The sequence below is a fragment of the Hermetia illucens genome, chromosome 2 (assembly GCF_905115235.1).
Source record: "Hermetia illucens chromosome 2, iHerIll2.2.curated.20191125, whole genome shotgun sequence".
NCBI classification, from domain to species: Eukaryota; Metazoa; Arthropoda; class Insecta; order Diptera; family Stratiomyidae; genus Hermetia; species Hermetia illucens.
The window spans coordinates 187505511-187526069 of NC_051850.1; the positions used below are offsets into that span (position 1 = coordinate 187505511).

General features: G+C 46.0%; 1 protein-coding gene across 3 annotated transcripts in view; it reads right to left on the reverse strand.

The window, feature by feature from the left end:
• LOC119650092 (Down syndrome cell adhesion molecule-like protein Dscam2) overlaps positions 1-20559 on the reverse strand; it is a 305680-nt gene that overhangs the window by 16108 nt on the left and 269013 nt on the right. For all 3 annotated transcript variants that reach the window (XM_038052607.1, XM_038052609.1, XM_038052608.1), the window contains exons 18-29: positions 17345-17781; positions 17123-17276; positions 16805-16922; positions 16569-16731; positions 15605-16102; positions 2204-2503; positions 1883-1977; positions 932-1818; positions 781-868; positions 649-724; positions 439-585; positions 58-380 (exon numbers count right to left, since the gene is read on the reverse strand). In XM_038052607.1, coding sequence (XP_037908535.1) covers positions 58-380; positions 439-585; positions 649-724; positions 781-868; positions 932-1818; positions 1883-1977; positions 2204-2503; positions 15605-16102; positions 16569-16731; positions 16805-16922; positions 17123-17276; positions 17345-17781 — 3286 coding nt within the window. The remainder of the gene's footprint in view (positions 1-57; positions 381-438; positions 586-648; positions 725-780; positions 869-931; positions 1819-1882; positions 1978-2203; positions 2504-15604; positions 16103-16568; positions 16732-16804; positions 16923-17122; positions 17277-17344; positions 17782-20559) is intronic.

Sequence of the window (20559 nt, forward strand, 5' to 3'; positions counted from 1 at the left end):
CAAATTGAGGGCGAGAATCATTTTAAATTTATCTCTAGCAAGGGAGAAGGTACTTACATTATAACTATCTGGTTTGACGTCATGATAAACAAAAGATCCTCTTACGGAGTGGTATGGACCGCTATATACATTTCCACTGTATGAACTCTCACTGTAGGTTTGCTTGTTCAACTGGAATGTGGCGTAAGGGCAAATATCTTCGATATACTCATTGCCCTCCGCCTTGAAGCTCCCCGAGTCGTTGGAATTACTGTTACGGTTGCCAGGATTACAACGGACAGCTAAGTATTGCTGATCTCGATTTTGTTTGTTCTGCAGATTGGCTAATGATGGTGACTCCGACATGGACGATGATGGCAGACGGTTTTGACTGTTCAGTTCTATGGAAGATACAAGTGGTTTAGTTCTTACAGTTAAGTGGTGGAAGCAGAGCATTACTCTTCCTCCTTATCAGCAGTACAGCAATCACAAGTCCCAGAAGGATGAAAATTGATAAACAAATTGGAAGAAGCACTTTTAGGTTAGCATAGAATGGGCTGTCGCTTATATGCGAAACCGGAACCGTATGGTCCGGATTGTACAGTACTGAAATAGGGTTGGTTTCGTTAGTATCCTGGAGCAAAAAGGAGTCTAAACTCTGAAGCTTACCTCCTTGTGGAGACAAGGTTGTAAAGTTATAAATTGCAGTAGTTGGTCCAGCATTGTTATGAGCGGTGACTCGCAGCTGCAAAGGAATGGGTTACATTGAATTTGTTGCAGAAGAGAAGGTTGTAAACGCACCTGATATTTGGTACCAGGCACCAAATCTCCGACGGTATAAATCCTCTCAGTTGGAGCAATATGATTTGATATTATGTTCCACTGAGACCTAGGGACGTAAAAATATCTTCATTACAATTCACCAGGAAATTGACCTTAGCAGATTGCTCACCGTCCATACAATCGACTCTCGATGACAAAATAAAGAATAGCACAACCTCCATCTCCCCAGGAGTCCAACCAGCAGGTCACACTTGTAGAGTTATGGGTGATCATCTGCGAGTGCTTCGGCTGAACAGGAGCATTTCCTTTAGTAAATGTATTAACAATATCACAGGGTAGACCAGTTCCAATTTTATTGTAGGCAGTAATGTAGAGCTGATATCTGGTGCCGCACCATAGATTGCTCAGTAGATGGGAATTGGTTTTCGAATCAATTTGAAGTTCTTCCCAGTCGCCGTTGTCGCGCTTGTAGTTTATAACGTAGCCCAAGATTGGGCTACCGCCGTTGTTATTGTCTGTCCATTCTAAATGAAGACTGTCGGTAAATGTACTGATGACCGTGAGGTTTGGAGGATCTGGCGGAACTTTGATTACAATATGGTATATAATTTCATCCTTGCCCCACGTGTTTTCTACGCTGCAGCTATAGTTGCCTGCATCGCTGTTTTGGCAGTCCCTTATGTAGAGAGTTCCATTCTTAGCAATGGATTTCCGTGTACTTGTCTCCATTGAATGGCCGTCCTGTCTCCAGACGGTAACTGGAGAAGGATCACCCACCTTTCTGCATGGAAGAATTAGATTTTCTTTCCAAGGTGTGACGATAATCCGACTGAAGGACACTATTCTGGCAGGGACTTTATTATTTGGGGGAACACTGACTACAGCAGTTTTCTCGCCTTCACCAACTTTTGTCGAGGCCGTCATCCAGAATTGATAGGTTGCTCCTTCTTGCTGTCGATGTGTTTCGTGAACTTCAACGTGTGGTCCAAGGACACGTTTATGAGTTCCATCTTCATGTCCACTTTCCATGACTGACATGTAGAAAGTGTAGCCCGTCTACAAAAAAGGAAAATAGAGGGAGTCAGAAGTGAGTTAGTGGAGCTGAAATCAAAGTATCTACAATTTCGCCATTGGGGTTTGCGGGTGGGAGCCATGAAATGATGATTCTTTTACTTGATGCAGGTATAGCCTTAATATCCTGAGGCGCCGATGGAACTAGATAAAGTGAGAGTGATATGTTTTCGTCAGAGATGTTTCACTAAAATTGAATTCTGAGGGATGTTGTTTTTCAGGGGGCAATTTTCAAAATCTTATAAACAAACTTTTTTAAAGTGAACGCTTGATGGGAGAGAGAGAGAGAGGTCTCTTGCCTAATACCTAAAAGTTACAAATTGTCCCCAGAAAACATCCTTCCCCTAACACATATGCAATATATTCATACCATCTTCATGAGTCCGGCAAAAAAACTGCTTTGTTTTGGCTCCGTCTCCCATTTTTGTGTAGGCCAGAACCCAGATTGAGTAATTTGTGTATTTTTTTAAGTTCTCAACTGTCAGGTATTGATTTGGAGACTTCACGACATCTGGATCTCTTTCGTAAAGATCATCGACTGATATGTAGTATATTTTGTAACCTTTAATTTTTCCATTTTGGCCATCAATATCTGGGGGTGACCAAGTGATGTAAATGGACGTTGAGCTAAGGACATCACATTGGGGACTTTCTGGAGGACTGGATGGCACTGAAAAAGAGAAAACATATAAATTGTACGGTAAGGTAAGGTAAGTAAGCCAGAAAGGGATATCAAACAAGGATAAAATCCATTGGGGGGGTTTCCCCCATTTGCGATGTCCAAATTGACGAGTTTTTCGGCTCCACGGGTAGGGTCATGTTGCTAAGTTTATTCTCTGTTTATTTATCGTTTAAGACATTCTTTTATCGTGTGGTCAGACATTTTCTGGGTTATGACGGTCGGATATGCAAGTCTTAAATACGCTAAATTTAAGCCATGCGAAAGCTACATCTCGGCCACCAACGCGCTCATCTATTCACCTATATGTCACCTATTCCAAAAACCTTATCTAATTTGAATGCTTGTTAAGGGAGTGGAAGTACGGGATGATCGTTAAGATCCCTAGAAGGGCATTTAACTTGATTGCAGCAATTGGAAGACATGTGTATGCACTCCGCTGCCTCTCGTTAAATACCAGGCGATTGTTGAAGAACATGGCAGTAAACGCTTGGGAGATGAGCAGAAGGCGAATCCCACCGCCTTCAAAGGCATTCGACCTCAAGACCAGGTCGAATAACAGCATAAGCGGGGCAGAGTGTGCAAGGGCTCGGACGCCAAGCATCCTCTGCAAACTGGTAAGTAGCAACAGGCGGCCGACGAGCCATGAACTTCGAAACCCTTCAGCGATGTCGGTAGGAGTCACATATGTGTGGCGCTGGCGAATGTTAGTTGCGCAAGCGGCAAACTAGCGCCGTTGGTGTTTACTAGTGTTGGAGCCAGCCTGTCAGAGATGGATGACAGAGGCGATCGTACGAGCTTCATCCCCTGCCTCGATTCCTCTCAGGTGTTCCGTGGGTTCCATATTATCGCATGCGACAACCAATTCTCCAGGCACTTGCTCGGATCGTGCACCGCAAAGATTAGCGACGCCTGGAAGGGACTAAAGCGACATCCCCAGGAGGTCGATCGCTTGGATCTTGTTTCTGAAAACCGGCATAGATAAGGAAAAGCCCGTCCAATTCATATGCCTCCGAAATTCTACAATTCCTATGGAAGAGGAAGAGTCGCAGGCGAATAGCTAAACTTTTCTGCTCCGTAGAAACGGAGAGTGCCTAAAAGTACTGGAATAAGGACTACAAAGTACGAATTGGAGCCAGGAACGAAAAGGTTAAAGTGTTCCACACCGCGAAACTGGACGACGAGCTGGATCCAGTCAATGCCGCCAATGAGCTGTTGGAAAGGTTAAAAACCGATGGCCGAACAGGGACTAGCAAGCAAGCAGTTCATGCTGAGGGCAGCGCAGATAAATAAGCAGCACTCGAAGTGCGCCTGCTAATCTGCTCGTCTTTCTTCTAGTAGAAGACATCGATATCGCACTAATAATAGGAGCCCTGGATCGGAGGCGACCGAACCATCAAAGGTCTCCAAAACAAATATTATAATTTATTCTACAATATAAGAGACGCTGATCGGGACAAACCTAGAGCATGATAGCACGAAATGGTTGTTGGAAATACCTGGTTTGCGCGGAAAGCGGTCCACAAACATACGTGGGTCTCTCTAGACGGGACCACTTTCAACCAACCATGGGCTGATTAAATGCCGTAACGGCACCAGGCGCGGAATTTTTACCAACAAGTTAGCAGGATGAAGCCTTATACACCTCGATGTTTACACTATCGAGACAAATAGGGAAATCTGGTTTCTGACAAAATGATCATATTGGATTTACTTAAAGTAAAGTATCTGAATGTAATCCAGTCCTGCCCAATAGATACCCTCAGTATACTCCTACACCTCTTCTTCCTAGATCTCCACATTAAATACGTTGTAGCGTGCAGTGGTGTCGGACTACGTGAGTCCAGGTGCTGGACAGCGAAGCTCTACGGCCATAGTAACACCCTAGATGTGAACTCAGTGTTTCTGGGTAGTTCGTTCTTCTAAGAATGGACAGTGTATTCCAAACGGAGTTACTGGTGATACAGGAAGTCAAGCATAACATTCTGATCGACGGCCAATCGGCCATTAAGGTCTTTTACTCAGTGGGCCTCCTATAGACTGATGGGGCAGTGCGAAAAAGTGCTGAACAGTCTGGGTGCCACGCTCTTGTGGGTTTTCGGTCATAGGAACAAAGAGGGGAATGAGCGGGCTGACGGACTGGCCAGACGGGGCTCTGCTCTTGGCTGTCCGTTGATGGCCACAGCCACAGAGTCGAATATATTCGTACGCAGACCTCAGATGGTGAAGGCTCACCACTTGTGCTAAGTCAAGGAGGATTTGGTCCGCATATGACAAAACGAGATCGCAAGAGCTCTTGTGTTAGATGCGTGCAAATGCACAAAAGTTTACGGCAGCCTGCACGGGGTACTGGCCTATAGGGGGCTATGTCGCCAGACTTGGCATACCCTACAATTCTAAGCTCCTGTTAAGAGCGAGAAACATTGAGGAACTTCCTCTACTTAGAGCCAGGCTGCGGAAATTAGGTAAACTATTCTTTGACGCTCATAAGATCTGAGCCGGCTGGACTCAACGTCCATATTCTTATCACAGTTTGTGGCATTAAAACGGCACATCTCGGCGCTAATTGAGTTTTTTGGAGCGGACGCAGATACCTACCTCCCTATCTCCACTGTGTCAAAGATAATAGGTTGTAATAGTTCATGATGCCAAGAAATCGACGAAGGTCGATTGATTCGATGGGTGTGAACCTTGCCGGGAATATGAAGCGTTTCCTTGGATAACACATAACCGTGGTGGCAGATTTTTCCATCTTCATGTGAAACTTTTTCTCTGGGAGCCCATCTAGGAGTTTGCACAGCTTGCACAGATGTTTCTCGGGGCGGTTAGTTACGATGTTACAAAGTCTAAGGGATGGAGGTCATGTTGTTTTAAACAAGTGTCACGGATTGCGAAATAGTCAAGAACTGTGAAATCGGTCGGCAAGATTATAATCACAATTTTCACGCGGAATCGTCTATGACAATACTTGGAAATCGAAAAATAAACAAGTGGATTTTCTTTCTGAACTTAAAAGAGGTGCTCAGAGGTGGCGGTGAGGAAGACGGGGCGGCAACCCTATCGGCCAAACCAAAACCAAGTGGCCGAGGAGAACCTCCATAGTGGTGGCACCGGGAGACGGTGTACTCACTTTGGTTTGCCGGCCGTGATGCAGTAGGCGAATGCTCCAAAGGCTTAATCAGGGCGATCAGACCCGAGTCTGCACGGGGACTCATCTGAAGTGGCAAATTGGTCACGAAACCTTACCAGGGGTATACTGGTACCATGGGAACCGGAAAAGCCCTTGGACTCACATACTTCGGGTGAACTCCTGTTGTATGTGAGGAAAGCTCGGTTATTTGCGGTTGGCCCCCCTAGTAGGAGTTTCATGGTGGTTGTGGTTGTGCTCAAGCGAGAAGAGACCTTCGGACCTCGACGTGGTGTTGCGTATCAACACGGGTGCCGTACTCCATAGTTCGGTAGAGATTTAGGTAATTCTTGCATCCACCAGTATGAATGCTAAGCCATGCACTTGGTAGAGACTGGTACCGTTGTTGCTTGTCTCAGCGGAGCTCTGATTGTGGTCACAAAATCAATCCGTGTCTGAAGAGGACCGTAGGATTAAGTCTCACGACAGGTACCTACGTTAACCACCATGGACTTAACTGAACTTAAAAGAAAGTGGCTCAGCGCAGAGTGTTTTAAAACGAACGAGGCGTTCACCGCCAAAACGGATGTACAGAACTAATCAGAGGACCTTCCAAAATCTTATTTTTTTGACGGCTGAGAAAAAGGAGATTAGGTTGGGAAGGAGAAAAAAAATCACCCAAAATATTTTTCTTTTCTGTATTTTTCTAGAGACATAAACAACCCTCGTACTACTAAAATGTAGTCAGTATATATCCTTGGGAAAGATAGTTTACAAAGTACTTGAATGATAGTTCGCTGCAACGATTAGCTGAAAGACGTTGCCACTGTGACCTCTTCGAGATCTCCTTGTCGATTGGAACTTGATAAATAGTTTTGTGAAGATTAATTGTCCAAAAAGTTCTGCACTAGGTCCTTGGTGTGAGTTATAGGGTCAGTCAGCCAGAAGTGATGTGGAGATTAAGGTAGCGGTAACTTACTGTTACGGCCAGAAGATATCCTTGTTGCATAGGATGTGGAGTATTTTCTGTTAATTGACTATACCTTCCTCGAGAAGATGGGGGAAGGCTTGTTTTGCAGCGCTAAGCCAGTTCTACACAGTGAAGTCGAACTGAGTGGAGCGTTACAGTAGCTAGGAGTGTTTTGTGTCAATAGTGCAGTGAGCGGGTCGACCAAGTGCTTGTTCTTGACGTTAAACAGGAAGGAGGGACCATGATTCAGTAGAACATTTGCCCCTAGTATAGCGTTGGGGGACATTGGCGATGATGGCTTCGCAAATTTAGGTTCCTGGAAGTTTGCCTTTGGAATTAACGAAGTCCTCCGTTGACGTTGTTGTTAATATCATCTGCTGCCTTCAGTAGATCCTCAGTATCTTGCTGCATTTTAGGTTAAGTTGAGTTATAAAAATGAAGGAGCCGCAATTAAAAATATTCCGCAGACCTTTTGTCACGAGCACAGGTCGGATTACTCTCGATACAATTTGAAAGGAAGGATTATGGCGACATACGGGACACATACCCATGGTGGTGAAAGGGTAGTATAGGTTGCAGGGTGAAACGTGGATTGGTACCCACGTTGGAGCATAGAACCTGGGAAATGCCTGCTGAACCAACGCCAACAGCTCTACTACCAAACCCTACCTTCACCTCCACGTGGTGACCGCTGGGAGATATTTCTTAATGAAAAGCTGCAGACGGAGAAGGATGAAGGCGAGTCTCCCGCGCCTGAAAACGGAACAAATTGTACCAACTGGTCCTCCAGGTTGGAGGTTGGGTAGAGCTGACAACCCTACACGGAAAACAACTTTCTACGAAGCCACAACAGGAGCCCCGGACAGTACGGACTTTAAAACGACGGACCCGGCAACGTCAACGGATCAATGATTTGAACATTTTCTCATGAAACGTGCGCTCCCTGTACAGAGATGAAGCTGATGAGCAGCTAGCCGATATCCTGTCCCAATATAGGGCTGATATAACAGCGTTACAAGAGATGCGATGGACAGGGACCGGTTTCCTGGAGAAGAGCCACTACACCATATATTATAGCGGTCATCCAGTAAACCATGTACTCGGAGTAGGTTTCTTAGTCAGCCAAAAAATGAAACCTGCTGTTATCGGCTTTGAAAACATAAGCGAACGGATATGCACCCTGCGCTTGCGAGGCAAGTTTAGAAATATAAGCCTCATAAACGTTCACGCCTCTACAGGGGAGACTGCAGAGTCGGAGAAGGATACCTTCTACGAGGCAGTAGAACGAACCCTCGAAGCCTGTCCCAGATGTGATATGAAAATCATACTTGGGGATTTTAACAGCCAAGTAGGGAAGGAGCACGTATTCAGGCGATACGTTGACTCCCATAGCTTACACGAAAAAATAAATGCCAACTAAAGACGACGGACAAATACTGCCACCACCAAGTTTAGGAGAAACAGTCCGTGCAATTCATCGGCTAAAAAATCATAAGTCGCCAGGAGCCGATGGAATTACAGCCGAATTGGTTAAATATGGAGGCGACCAGTTACACCAAGTGGTTCATCAACTTGTGCTCAAGGTATGGGACAGCGAATCAATGCCTGACGATTGACAACGAGGCATTATCTGTCTCATACATAAAAAGAGAGATATCACACAGTGCAGCAATTATAGAGGTATCACATTGCTGAGTAGCATCTATAAGATATTCTCCACTATCTTGCTAGGCCGGATAGCCCCATACGCCCAGAACATCATTGGTCCATACCAAAGAGGCTTCACTCCAGGCAAATCAGCAACAGATCAGATTTTCTCTGTGCGGCAAGCGATGGAAAAACTGTTGGAATATGGACAACAGTTGCACCATCTGTTCATCGACTTTAAAGCCGCCTATGGCAAAACTGTACACGGCCATGAGAGAATACGGTATCCCGACGAAATTAATAAGACTGACTAGGCTGACCCTGACCAATGTGCGAGGCCAGATAAAAGCAGCAGGGTCACTCTCAAGACCATTCGATATCAACAACGGTCTACGACAAGGGGATGCGCTATCATGCGTCCTCTTTAACCTGGCCCTCGAGAAAGTGATCCGTGATGCTGAGGTAAATGCAAGAGGGACGATCCTCTTCAAGTCCACCCAACTACTGGCCTACGTTGACGATATTGACGTTATGGGAAGAACAACCCGATATCTACAGTCTACCTTCATTCAGATCTAGCAGGCGGGCGAGATCTCGGGCTGCACATTAAAAGAGCCAAGACGGTGGTGATAACGTCAGCGACCAAAACCAAAGAACGAACGACATCGAATCGCACTGATTAAATGAAAACAATGGAGATAGGTGACTACAACTTTGAGACCGTTTGACCGTTTCACCTTTCTATCGCCGAAAATTACAGCCGATAACAACTGTGACAATAAAATCCACGCACGGCGTCCAATAGAGCCTATTTCAACCCTGAAAAGCTGTTTCGCATGAAACGTCTTATCAGACTTGAGTTCTTAGCAAAAGAAAAAAAAATGCGAATTCTTGGCCGCGTTTGAGAGAAGAATCCTCCGAAGAATTTTTAGTCCCCATATGAGGATGGACGCTTCCGTAGCCTGGTCGTCTGGTTGTGGATAAAATCCGGCTCAATAGGTTGCGGGGGGCGGGTCATTTAACCCATATGGATGAAGATGATCCACCCTGGAAAGTCTGTACGGACAATATCTATGGTAGGAAAAGAAGACGAGACGTACCCTGCCTGAGATGAAGTGATGGCGTAAGCTTTTAGGGATATCGAATTGGTCGACTTCGGCGTAAAACCGGGGTGTCTGGAGTTCCTTACTAAGGGAGGCCTAGACCGGATGCCGGTTGTCGGCTCGTTGATGATGATGATGATATATCGTCGCGAGGAAGAGTCTGCAATCATTTCTGTGTCCAGATAATTCTTTATGCGGGAGACGTGTGCCTGAGGGCCGGAAGATGCCGACTCGGCATAAATCCTACCGAAAGGGAAATTATGCTATTAACCACCAAGATAAGGTTGTCCGAATTCCACCGTCCGCGGCTGCATGAAGAAAGATTGATTCTTTCCGTCAAAGTAAAGTATCTCGCTGTTATCTTGGATTCGAAGCTAAATTGGAGATTGAACTTAGAACGGAGTGTTAAGAGGGCCTGTATTGCCTTCTACTCCTGCAAAGAAATAGGGTTTGCGAAGATGGTTCTCTGGACGTACATAGCTGTGGTACGCCGGTCCTAATGTACGGTTCAATTGTATGGTGCCAGGCGCTAAGCAAGAATTACAAAAAAGTTTGATTGGATTCGAAAAACCACGTGTGCAGGTGCTACCGGGGATCTGCAGTGCTCTTAATGTATTCCTACACCTCCTCCCGTCCAGATCTCCATATTAAAACGTTGTAGCGTGCAGTGCTCTCGGACTACGGCCATAGTAACATCCTAGGTGGACTACGGCCATAGTAACATCCTAGGCGAAGTACTCCGGGAACTCTGGGCATTCCTTCGACAGTGTACCCCAAGCATACCACAGCCATATTGATTGTGCTGCATTCCTCAGACCAAAAGACGTTACCAATGGTGCTTTTTCAAAGTTTCCTTGGACAGAATCTTGATAAACAGTTTTGCCAAAGTTATATGTCAAGAAAGTTGTTCTTTAGTTTTAGTATGGAAAAATGGAGGTCTCTATTGCGGCCAGGAGGTATTCTTGCTACACACCATGTTGGCCCGACTATACTCCTCTCGAGGAGGTCGGTTATCCTTGCTTTGCCTGGTGCAGTCGAATTACCCTATGATGTGTGGAGTTGCCAAATCTCCCATTAGGCGCGTCCCTTCGTGCGGATAAGAGAATGCTCGGCGAATGTGTCATGGCCATGCACATGCACGCATCCGGAGATGTGCGTGTATGGGCATGTTTATGCGCAGGCCGGGTAGGTGGGAAGTAAACGCCCACCCGTGGATAAAAATTGGCTATGGGAAGGATACCCAGAAATAAAACCAAACATGGAGGAACAGAAGAAGAATGCAGTTACGGTGCAGGGCTTGGGAAACCCAGTGCCGGCGGTTTTTGGGAGTGAGCAAGCGGGCTTCCGCCCGTCGATATCCAACGACCGCAGCGCCTCAGTAGTGGGAACCTTGGCTACTGTGGCATTTAATGTTACAAGCGTACGGGAGGAACTTGAACTGGCTCCAGTGATGGATCCGTTCAGAAGGAGCTCGATTTTTCGCAGATCCCCTCCCACACGAGCACAAGCCCCCACGATCGCTACCCCCAGTGGGAAGCGTATAGCGGGAGTATTCGATGAGGAAGAATCACTGACGCCGATTCACCCGAGCGATGTTTTGGGCAATGATCAGTCTGGAGCTGCATTTACTGTCCTCGGTAAAAAGATCATCGAGCTGTGTGAGTTTATAAAGGAGCGCAGGAACATTCACCAAAATATAAGGGCCATGAAAAGAGGCATCCGTTTGATGTACGGCAAGGCCCAGGATGAACGAGTAGGGAAGTCGCCGATTTGAAAAGTGAACCAGGCAACTCAAGTAACGCCGGTTCAAAACACAAAAGGGGAGAAACCGGGGAAGAGGCTGCGCGAGAAGCTGAATGACTCAACAGGCCAGCAAACCCCGAAAAGAAAAAAGGACTCAACTTCCAAAAAGGCGGAGTTCATGAAAAGTATGTCTGAAGCTACCAGGGAAAATACTGCAGTGGCTACCTCGAGAAAAGGGATCGAACCTTCAAAGGCGGATGCGGAAGCTTGGAGGAAGGTAGAACCGCGGAAAAGAAATTATCGGAGGAAGATTAGACCGGAGGTGATTTTCATTTCCAAACGAGGCGAAGGGTCATACGCCGACATTCTCAGGAAAGTGAAGGCAGACCCCGAACTCACCAATTTGGTAGACAACGTCAGCCGTATTAGACGGTCGCAGAAGGGAGATCTTATGTTGGAACTTAAGAAATCCAAGGATGTAACCGCGGACAAATTCTTAAGCCACATCGGGAAGACTTTAGGGCAGGAAGCCGACATAAGAGCTTGCAGGGAGATCACTATAATCTGCTGATATAGAAGAAATCACGACGAAGGAGGAGGTTCGCGAAGCGTTGGAGAAACAGTTCGATCTTGCCGGACTACAAGAGTCAGTGGTGAAAACGCTAAGGAAAGCCTATGGGGGAACACAAACCGCCATCATCAGCCTACCAGTGGAGAACGCACTCAAACTGTTAGCAGCAGGGAGAGTGAGAATAGGCTGGGTTATGTGTCGCCTTAGGGAACAGGTGGCGTTAAAACGGTGCTTTGGATGCCTTGGCTTTGGTCACATTGCGAAGTCATGCACTAACCCAAATGACAGATCAAAGCAATGCAGGAGATGCGGAGTGGAAGGCCACATCAGCAAGGACTGCGGAACTGACCCAAATTGTCTACTGTGCAAAGGAAAGGAGGGTGTGGACCATCGGCACATTGCGGGCAGCAGCAGGTGCCCGGAATACAGGAGAGCCCGTAGCACAAATCGCAGATGAGGTTGATACAAATCAACCTCAACCACTGCGAGACGGCGCAGGATCTACTCGCGCAAACCATCCGCGAGAAAAACATCGATGTGGCCATACTAAGTGAACCATACCGAAACCGCGGTGGTAGCGTTTGGGTCAAAGACCAAACGGGCCAAGCAGCGCTGTGGACTTGTGGAGAACAAGCCTTCCAGGAAATAGTGGAGCATCCGGAGGAGGGCTTCATCAGAGCGAAGGTGAAGGGCATCCACATCTACAGCTGCTATGCTCCACCCAGCGCTACACTCGTCGAGTATGAGCGGATGCTTGCCGCTCTTGTTTTGGATGCAAGAGGACGTTGGCCGATCATAACAGGAGGCGATTTCAATGCGTGGGTTCTTGAATGGGGCAGCCGGGTAACTAATATCAGGGGACGTGTTCTCCTCGAAGCATTCGCGGAGCTGGACGTGGTATTGGCGAATGTTGGGTCTTCGTACACTTTCCGGGGAAGGGGCCTGGGGTCTATAGTGGACCTGACATACGTGAGTGCCACTTTAGCCAGTAGAATCGCTTGGCATGTCAGTGAGGACTATACTCACAGCGACCACCAGGCAATCTGCATAGAGATCAAGGGCGGATCGGGCTTGAAAAAGAGTTTTTGCAAAATGCCGGGTGTTATGCTTGGCTGGACAGTGAAAGCGTTCAAGGGGGACACGTTTTCCGCGGTTCTCAAATCCGACATATCCGTGAATGGTACGGCTAGAGAGAAAGCCACCCAGATCACTCGATGGGTGACGGAAACATGCGATGCTACTATGCCCAGAAGGCGATTGCTTCCCAGTAGGCAACCCAACTACTGGTGGAACAACGAAATCGCAAGTTTGCGAGCCGCATGTTTTCGGGCAAGGAGGCTTTGCCAGAGGCTCAGGGGAAAACCCGGTGGCGACGGTCAAGAGGAGGCACACAAGCAATTGCGTGGCCGCCTAAAAGAAGCCATTCGGAGGAGCAAAAAGAACTGCTTCAAACAGCTGTGCGACCATGCCGACATAAACCCTTGGGGCGAGGCTTATAGAGTGGTGATGAAAAGGCTGCGGAAATCACCCCAGGTGATCTGTCCGCGCCTTCTGAAACAGATTGTTACCACTCTGTTCCCTCACCACGAAAATAGAGGAAGACAAATTTTTGTCCAGCCAAATGTCGGCATAATACCGCCTGTAACTGTGGAGGGGCTGCGGGAAATATGTGGTAGGTTCGGTGACAACAAGGCCCCAGGTTTGGATGGCATCCCCAACCGAACTTTGAAACTGGCAGTGAAGACTAGGCCCGACCTTTTCGCCAACACCTTCGAGGCGTGCCTAAAAGAAGGAATATTCCCTGCCCAGTGGAAAAAGCAAAAGTTGGTGTTGCTTCCGAAGCCTGGCAAGCAACCTGGAAACCCAGTGTCGTATCGTCGTATCTGCCTGTTGGATACAATGTGGAAGATGATGGAGAGAGTCATCTACAACCGACTCCTGCCCATCGTCGAAGCCAGCAATGGTTTGTCGGAACGCCAGTTTGGTTTCCGACGCGCCCACTCTACGGTGGACGCAATTGGCATGGTGGTGAACCTGGCAAAAGGTGCACTGATTTCTGGCGGCTGCTGTGCCGTGGTGGCGTTGGATGTCAAAAACGCATTCAATTCGGCCAACTGGAATAGAATTAAACGGGCGTTGGCTGACATAGGTGTCTCCGGATACTTAGCGAATTTGGTGGAAAACTACCTCTCAGAGAGGACTCTCTGGTACGGGACGGATGAGGGCCCTAAAGACTACACTGTCACAGCCGGGATACCACAGGAATCGGTACTTGGTCCCCTGTTGTGGAATATCATGTATAATGGGGTGCTTGCTCTTTCCGTCCCAGAGGGGACTACGATTGCCGGCTTTGCTGATGATGTAGCTGTGGTTGTTGCAGCAAAACACCCAGAAGATGTGGAGGTTTACGCAACGGAAACAGTGAGAGCGGTAAAGTCCTGGCTAGAAAAGGCCGGGCTGACCTTGGCGGACGCGAAAACGGAAGCGGTCTTAATAACGAAACGCAGGAAAAATAACACTGTAAAAGTGGAGGTCGGTGGACATACATATCAAAGCTGGCTATCAAATACCTGGGGGTAATAATTGACACCAAATTGAGTTTTAGGGAGCACCTAGAGTATGCATGCCAAAAGGCAGCCAGTGCCACCACGGCACTTGCAAAAATGTTGCCAAATATTGGTGGGCCGAAACATTGCCGGAGGTTGGTGCTAGCCGGAGTGGTGGTTGATAGCATTGGTGATATCGGCGATGATATAGTCGCAGACGTAGGTTTTGTTGAAGTTGAGTTTTATTTGTGCAAGGCAGCAGAGATACAACTGAGCCTGTGTCGTTCAAGACATCTAGACGAAGTTCGACTTAAGACCTAATCTCCTTCACCTGACTCGGAATAGGCCGAATTAGTTCTCCTAAGATTTTCGGAAATGGTATGGTAGTCGATAGGTAATCCTTTGGTGCCAAAAGACGCGTAGTATCAGCACCATGGAGTGTTTGTAATGTCTGGAATAAGATTTTCCTCTTGAGCTGCTGTGCTCTTGAAAGTTGAGAGCCAGTTTGGCCATGACAGCTCCAAAAGCGTTGGGAATCATCAAACTATCCTGGAGGCTTGCCTTCAGGTTTACTGCGATGGCATCACCGATGGCGTTGCAGATAATCTCATTAGCTGCGTTTAACCGATCCTTTGTATCCTGCGGCATGTTAGGTTGAGAGGAAGAAAGTGGGGGAGCCGCCGTTCAAAGTATTCCGACACACCCTTTGTCACGGGCGCAATTCGGATTACACTCGGTGCATTTTGAAACAAAAGATGATGGTGACATACGGAACAGATACCCATGCTGGTGTTAGCCATTAGGTGGAATATTCAGCGTATGCCATATAATGGAATCTACCATTGCAGAATGACCGATGTGTAAGTTTACCTAGCATTACTTGGCGCAGAGCTGTGGAGAAAAAGTGACGACCTCTTGAGGAGTCTTGGAGACAAAATTTACAAAGTCGTGGTTGACCTCACTAGCAAACATCTGATCTATTCAAACAAGCCTTGTAGGAACGTATGCGTTCATTATTCATTATTACATTCAAATGACATAAATACTCTTCTTTCGCCTTTTGGGGACGACCAGCTCTCTAATTTCAAATGAGAAAATAATTCAATTAAATCTTAATTCCGAACAGCAAGGGGTGGGAGGCATAAGTAAAGCTTTGCAGGCTCACAAAATCTGTAATTGAAAAACCCGCCTTTTGCATTCGATTTCAATGTAAATCATTTGTTGCCTTAATCCATTTCCAGTAAGACATCCTGCAATGTTCTACGTGTCACCCATGTGCTATTTAAATATCCATTTCCAGACTGATAAGCAAACGTACAAATTGGGTAATGAGGAACCAAAGTGAAAGGAAAATACACAAACCTGAGAACATGTCCTGTACTTACCATCCTCCAGTGTATGTACACTTATCTCCTTGCTGGGGGGTCCACTTCCTTGGCTTGTATACGCCTGAACAACAATATTATACAAAGTAAATTTATTGAGATTCGTTAGTACGGTCTCGCCGCCGAAATGGGTTCGAACTTCGACCGTTTTGAAATTAAATCCTTGCGTGGGATTAATTTCCTTATCGTCGGGACTGGTGGCTACTTGATAGCCAACATAGTATCCAAGCAAAATACCATTCCAATGATCCCGATCCGGAGCTTCCCAAGATACAAATATCTCTGTTGAGCTTTTGGCTTCGCCCCGGACATTGAGAGGCGGTCCTGAAGGCACTTCTTCTAAAGTTGTTACTTGTACGATTTCCGAAAATTCCGATGATCCTAATTTATTTTCGGCGGACATTCGTATGTGATATGCTTTGGCTGGTCGTAGATTTTGGATAGTCACGACGGTCTGTGTTCCTGTGACTGATATCCTTTCGGCACTTTGCCAATTATCTGAAATGAAATCAGAGGCAATGAATCCTGCGGTGGGTTCGGGGGAGGAAGGATACACGGCGATTGATGATTACATCATGGAGTATTAGTTTGTGATGAGAAATTGCTGTGGCATCCGTTTGAAAGCTGTTACATCACTATTTGAAGTAAAAGGGAGGGGGAGCTCATAGAATTTGCAATCTCAAAGTCTAGACTTTCTAGACCCCTGGAATGCACCAAGGTCTAAGCGGATGCATCTATCATTTTAGTAGATATTTATCAAATTTAAGCTGGTCCTTATTTTATTTTAGAGGAGCGGCACTGAGGCACATTTTTGTCCTGTCAGGATAGTCTGATTACTTAAAAGGCAACCAACTATGGTTTAGGTCTGACGAAGTACTAGAATGAAAGTTAGATGTCCCGAAGATTTGAGATCCAGCATTTTCTTCTCACAAATTTTCCGATTGAACCTTAGTCCTTTTCCTACCTGTGATTTGTTTATAAAAAATATGGTAGTCCTCGATGGGGCTATTCCCGGCGAAGGGTTGACTCCACGTGAGTTGCATGCTACGAGATTGTTGCGAATTGATGCGAAGATTTTTTGGTTGTTCAGGAACTTCTTGGACGATTAGTTGTATTGACATTTCATCCTTTTTCCAAGGAACAGGGATAGATCAATTTACTTTCGTTTTTCCACTTTCTAAAATCTTCCAAACAAATTACCTGTCCGAAAGCATTACTGGCTTGGCATATATAAATCCCAGTGTCCTGTCGATAAGTGTGCGAAATCCCCAATTCTGACATCATCCCGTCGTCGACGACTTGTTCTCGCAATTTGTACCTGTTGTAGGGGGGGGGGGGGAGATATAATTTTGTCAGGACGAAAAATTCTTTTTGTATGTACAGTTTCATTTTTCTCGGAGAAAATGAAAATTGAGAAAGAATAATCTGTTATCAGGTCAGGATCCCTGTTAAATTCAGTTGGATATCTTCCATGTCAGACATGGGAGTGTGTGTACATGAATAGAAAAAGAAACAAACCTCGAGTCCAGCGATTCGTCCAGATGCTGTTGGGTATTCTGATTCCTCCACTTGATATCAATGGGATTGTCACCTTGAACGTTACATTGCAAATGGACTTGCTTGCCCTTGGCTACGGAAAGCTGTTTATTCTTCGTTGTAAAATGAGCAGGAACTGCAAAAGTAGCAAAAAAAAAAAAATAGCAATTTTGAAGGAACGAATCAATTTCTCTTCCTCCTTACCGTTGACTTTCAGGAAAATCACCTTACTAACACCCGACCCGATGTTATTTTTCGCATCGCACAAATAATGTCCTTGTGATTCCTTTGTGATTTTTTTGAAGTAAATGGATCCATTCGGAAAAAGTGTAATATTCGGTTCGTAGATGAAATCTTTGTATTCACCGGGGGTTGTACCGATGGCTTTTTTCCATGTGATGGTTGGCTTAGGGTAGCCTTCCGATTGGCAGTGTAGGAGGACGTCTTGACCGGCCTGAGCGCCTGAATCCTTGGGCTCGAGAAGCCATTTTGGAGGTACGTTAACAGTTAGAGGAACAGTGAACTTTTCAGTTCCGGCTACATTGCTTGCGATACATGTGTAGTTCCCTGAATGCTCGGATGTGATGTTTTCAACGACCAGACTTGCTGAGTAGCCATCCAAACGGCGGATTATTTCGTTTCTAGGAGAAAGGAGTGTTAAATCTTTTGCTGATCTGTTATTATTCTCCTACGTTTTTATAAACATGCATCATTTTGTTTATCGAAATGAGAATAATTAAGGTTTAACGCTAAACTGTCATATTAGCCTGCCCTCAACCGAAATTGTTGAGGATGACATTTCATCCCTTTAACTTTATCGCGTGACCTGCAACTGCTTTCTTTTCTAATTTTGTAGGATAAACTCTTTTTTGGTGAAGTTCTAGTTTATTATATGGACAAATATCTAAATGAGATTAACTCAGGACCATACGTTTTACAAAAAGAACCACCACGTACTTATGGCTACCCAGAAAGAATAATAAATCATAAGTAAGGGAGGAGGAACGGCGCGATGGTTGGGTTAGTTGAATGTCATCCTATCCCCCCGTTGGATCTTGGATCTTAATGGATGTTCATATTCGTCTTTGTGCTGTTCCCTTGCTTTAGGCTTCTTACTTGCACAGCATAAACTATGATATGAAATGAAACCTAAAAGGATGTTACAAAACTAGATTGACTGTTGAAACGTGGTGTCGGATCGATGGACATAAGGAGCTGCGAGTCTTGATGGTAGCTGCGAACGAGGGTGAGCCGCATGCACTAGGTCTCAGTTACAGTGAAAAGATATGAAAAGTGCAGTGCAGTACCCTGCGACAAAAGGAATTTTGACATTGCATGAGCGAGATACTTAAATAGAAGCAGAAATGTTGTAAAAAGCGTATACTCCATCCTGGGAGAACAACCCGTCTAATCATCCAGAGCAGGCGTCTTGGGCTGCACATTAACGAAAACAAGACAAAATTGATGATGTCAGCGTCAGCGCTAAAAACCAACATGGCCGTATGGCACTGGTCAAATTAGAATAATAAAGATCAGATACTACAACTTTGAGCTCGTTGATAATTTCTCCTGTCTAGGGTCGAAAATCACAACCGATAACAACTACCTGTTGCCAGTCAACAGAGCCTATTTCACCTTACAAAAACTATTCCGTTTTAAACGTCTCAACATAAAACTAACGCTCTCTTGGCTACTGACAAATTTATTTCACTCGCTATTCGTCCTTTCTTTAATGCAAACCGTACTTCCTCTATATGTTCTCTAATTTTGGTAGCCACAGGTCTTTTTGTTTGTCCCACGTAGATCTGGTTGCAATCCGGGCAGATCCCACTCTTCTCTTTCTTTTGAAGGCCGTCTTTTGAAGTACCCAGTTTTTGTCTTAACTGCTGTTTCCTGCTTGTGGGTATCAATACCAGGTTTGTCCTCTGCATTAATTTTTCAGTGCAGTGAGCAGATGCAGGGGAATCTATTTCTGTTCTCTGAGTTGGAAGGAAGGCTGTGGTGAACTTCCATCTGCACTGCAAAGGAAATCTTTTTGTGGATATTGTTGAGGCTTACCAACACGGACATTGCGTCTTGCCTCTTAGCCACGGCAAGGATTATTTCCTCTTTTCATCCTCTCTTCTATTTTTTTCATGAAGATTTCGTTGCCATTGCAACTCATGAGATTGTCTTGTAGAATTTACCCCTGATAGTGAAATAGGATTCGCTCATAGATATAGAGGCTAGTTTTATATATTGCCGAAACTCCTTCTTCCTCTCAGGTGAGCCTTCTCTCTTCAGCCTTCTAGTTAACAGAGCGCGTCCTTACCGGGACACAAGGGAACCGAGCTTTCACATTGAAGGATCCTATCATTTCGTCGTTTGCTATTTCCTTAAGGTTTGCGCAGATATGATCGATGAGCTCTTCCCTGTCTTTAACGGGTCGCTTACGATACGGGGAGTGACGAAGAAAATAGGTCTGACCCCCTAGTTGGCAGTGTACCTGCATTTTAAGTAGTAGCGTTGAGAGAGCCTCACGGTAAAGAAAGAATGGCGAATGACCGATATACGTCGGGGCACACTGGGAGTCCTTAGAGCCGTCGACAGCTCTCCGTCAACGTCGATGGGGCGATATGAGCCTAGCTCTGCCAAGGTGGTAGTTGTTCCGAGTATCACTAACCAGCCCCTTCAGGACCCTGGTTGGCTAGTGTATATTGAACCGATGGTAGTAGACTGCGTTGCTCCAAGCAAGCGCTGATCCTTCTATGAGTTTCGGGCACAGCTAAGGTTAGGTCAGGCCTCAGAGAACTGGAGTAGTGGCTGTGTCTGCGAGGGTACCCCGTTCCTGACTATTGCGACCCGCTCCCTTGCACACGATGCGCTGGAATTTCAATGGAGAATTAATTACATACAGAAAAAATCGACGGAATATCAGGGTAGGAGGAAGAGCTGATTGCATTTGTACGCAGCACAAAAATGCGTCATTCATCGCAGCGATGAGTGAAAGAGGCGGCGAGGTCTGAAATACTTGTAAGAAAGCCCAGTCAGAATCACTAGCTCCGAGCAGGCGGATTCTGACATGAACCGAGTAGAGGTGCAGTCGACCGTCCTAGCTAGAGCCGAAGAGGAAAGGCTCATCAGGAAATGCGCGGCAGTGGTGAAGCGTATGTGGCCGGCAATATTCGTTCCTCAGGAAGAACATTGTCAACCACATACGCACACACGTCAGCAAAGACGTCAAAAAATGGGCTGATGGAATTCGAGAAACTATTGGATCGCATCTCCTTCTACAGGCGAACGTGGAGAGTAGCGGAACGGTTGGAAAGCAGAAACAGTCGCACTTCCCCTTTGAGAACACTGCTAATGCCAAACGGATCGCAGATAGCCTACTGCAAAGCGAACTGGGGAAAAAGCGGAAAGACGAGACGACGACGTGC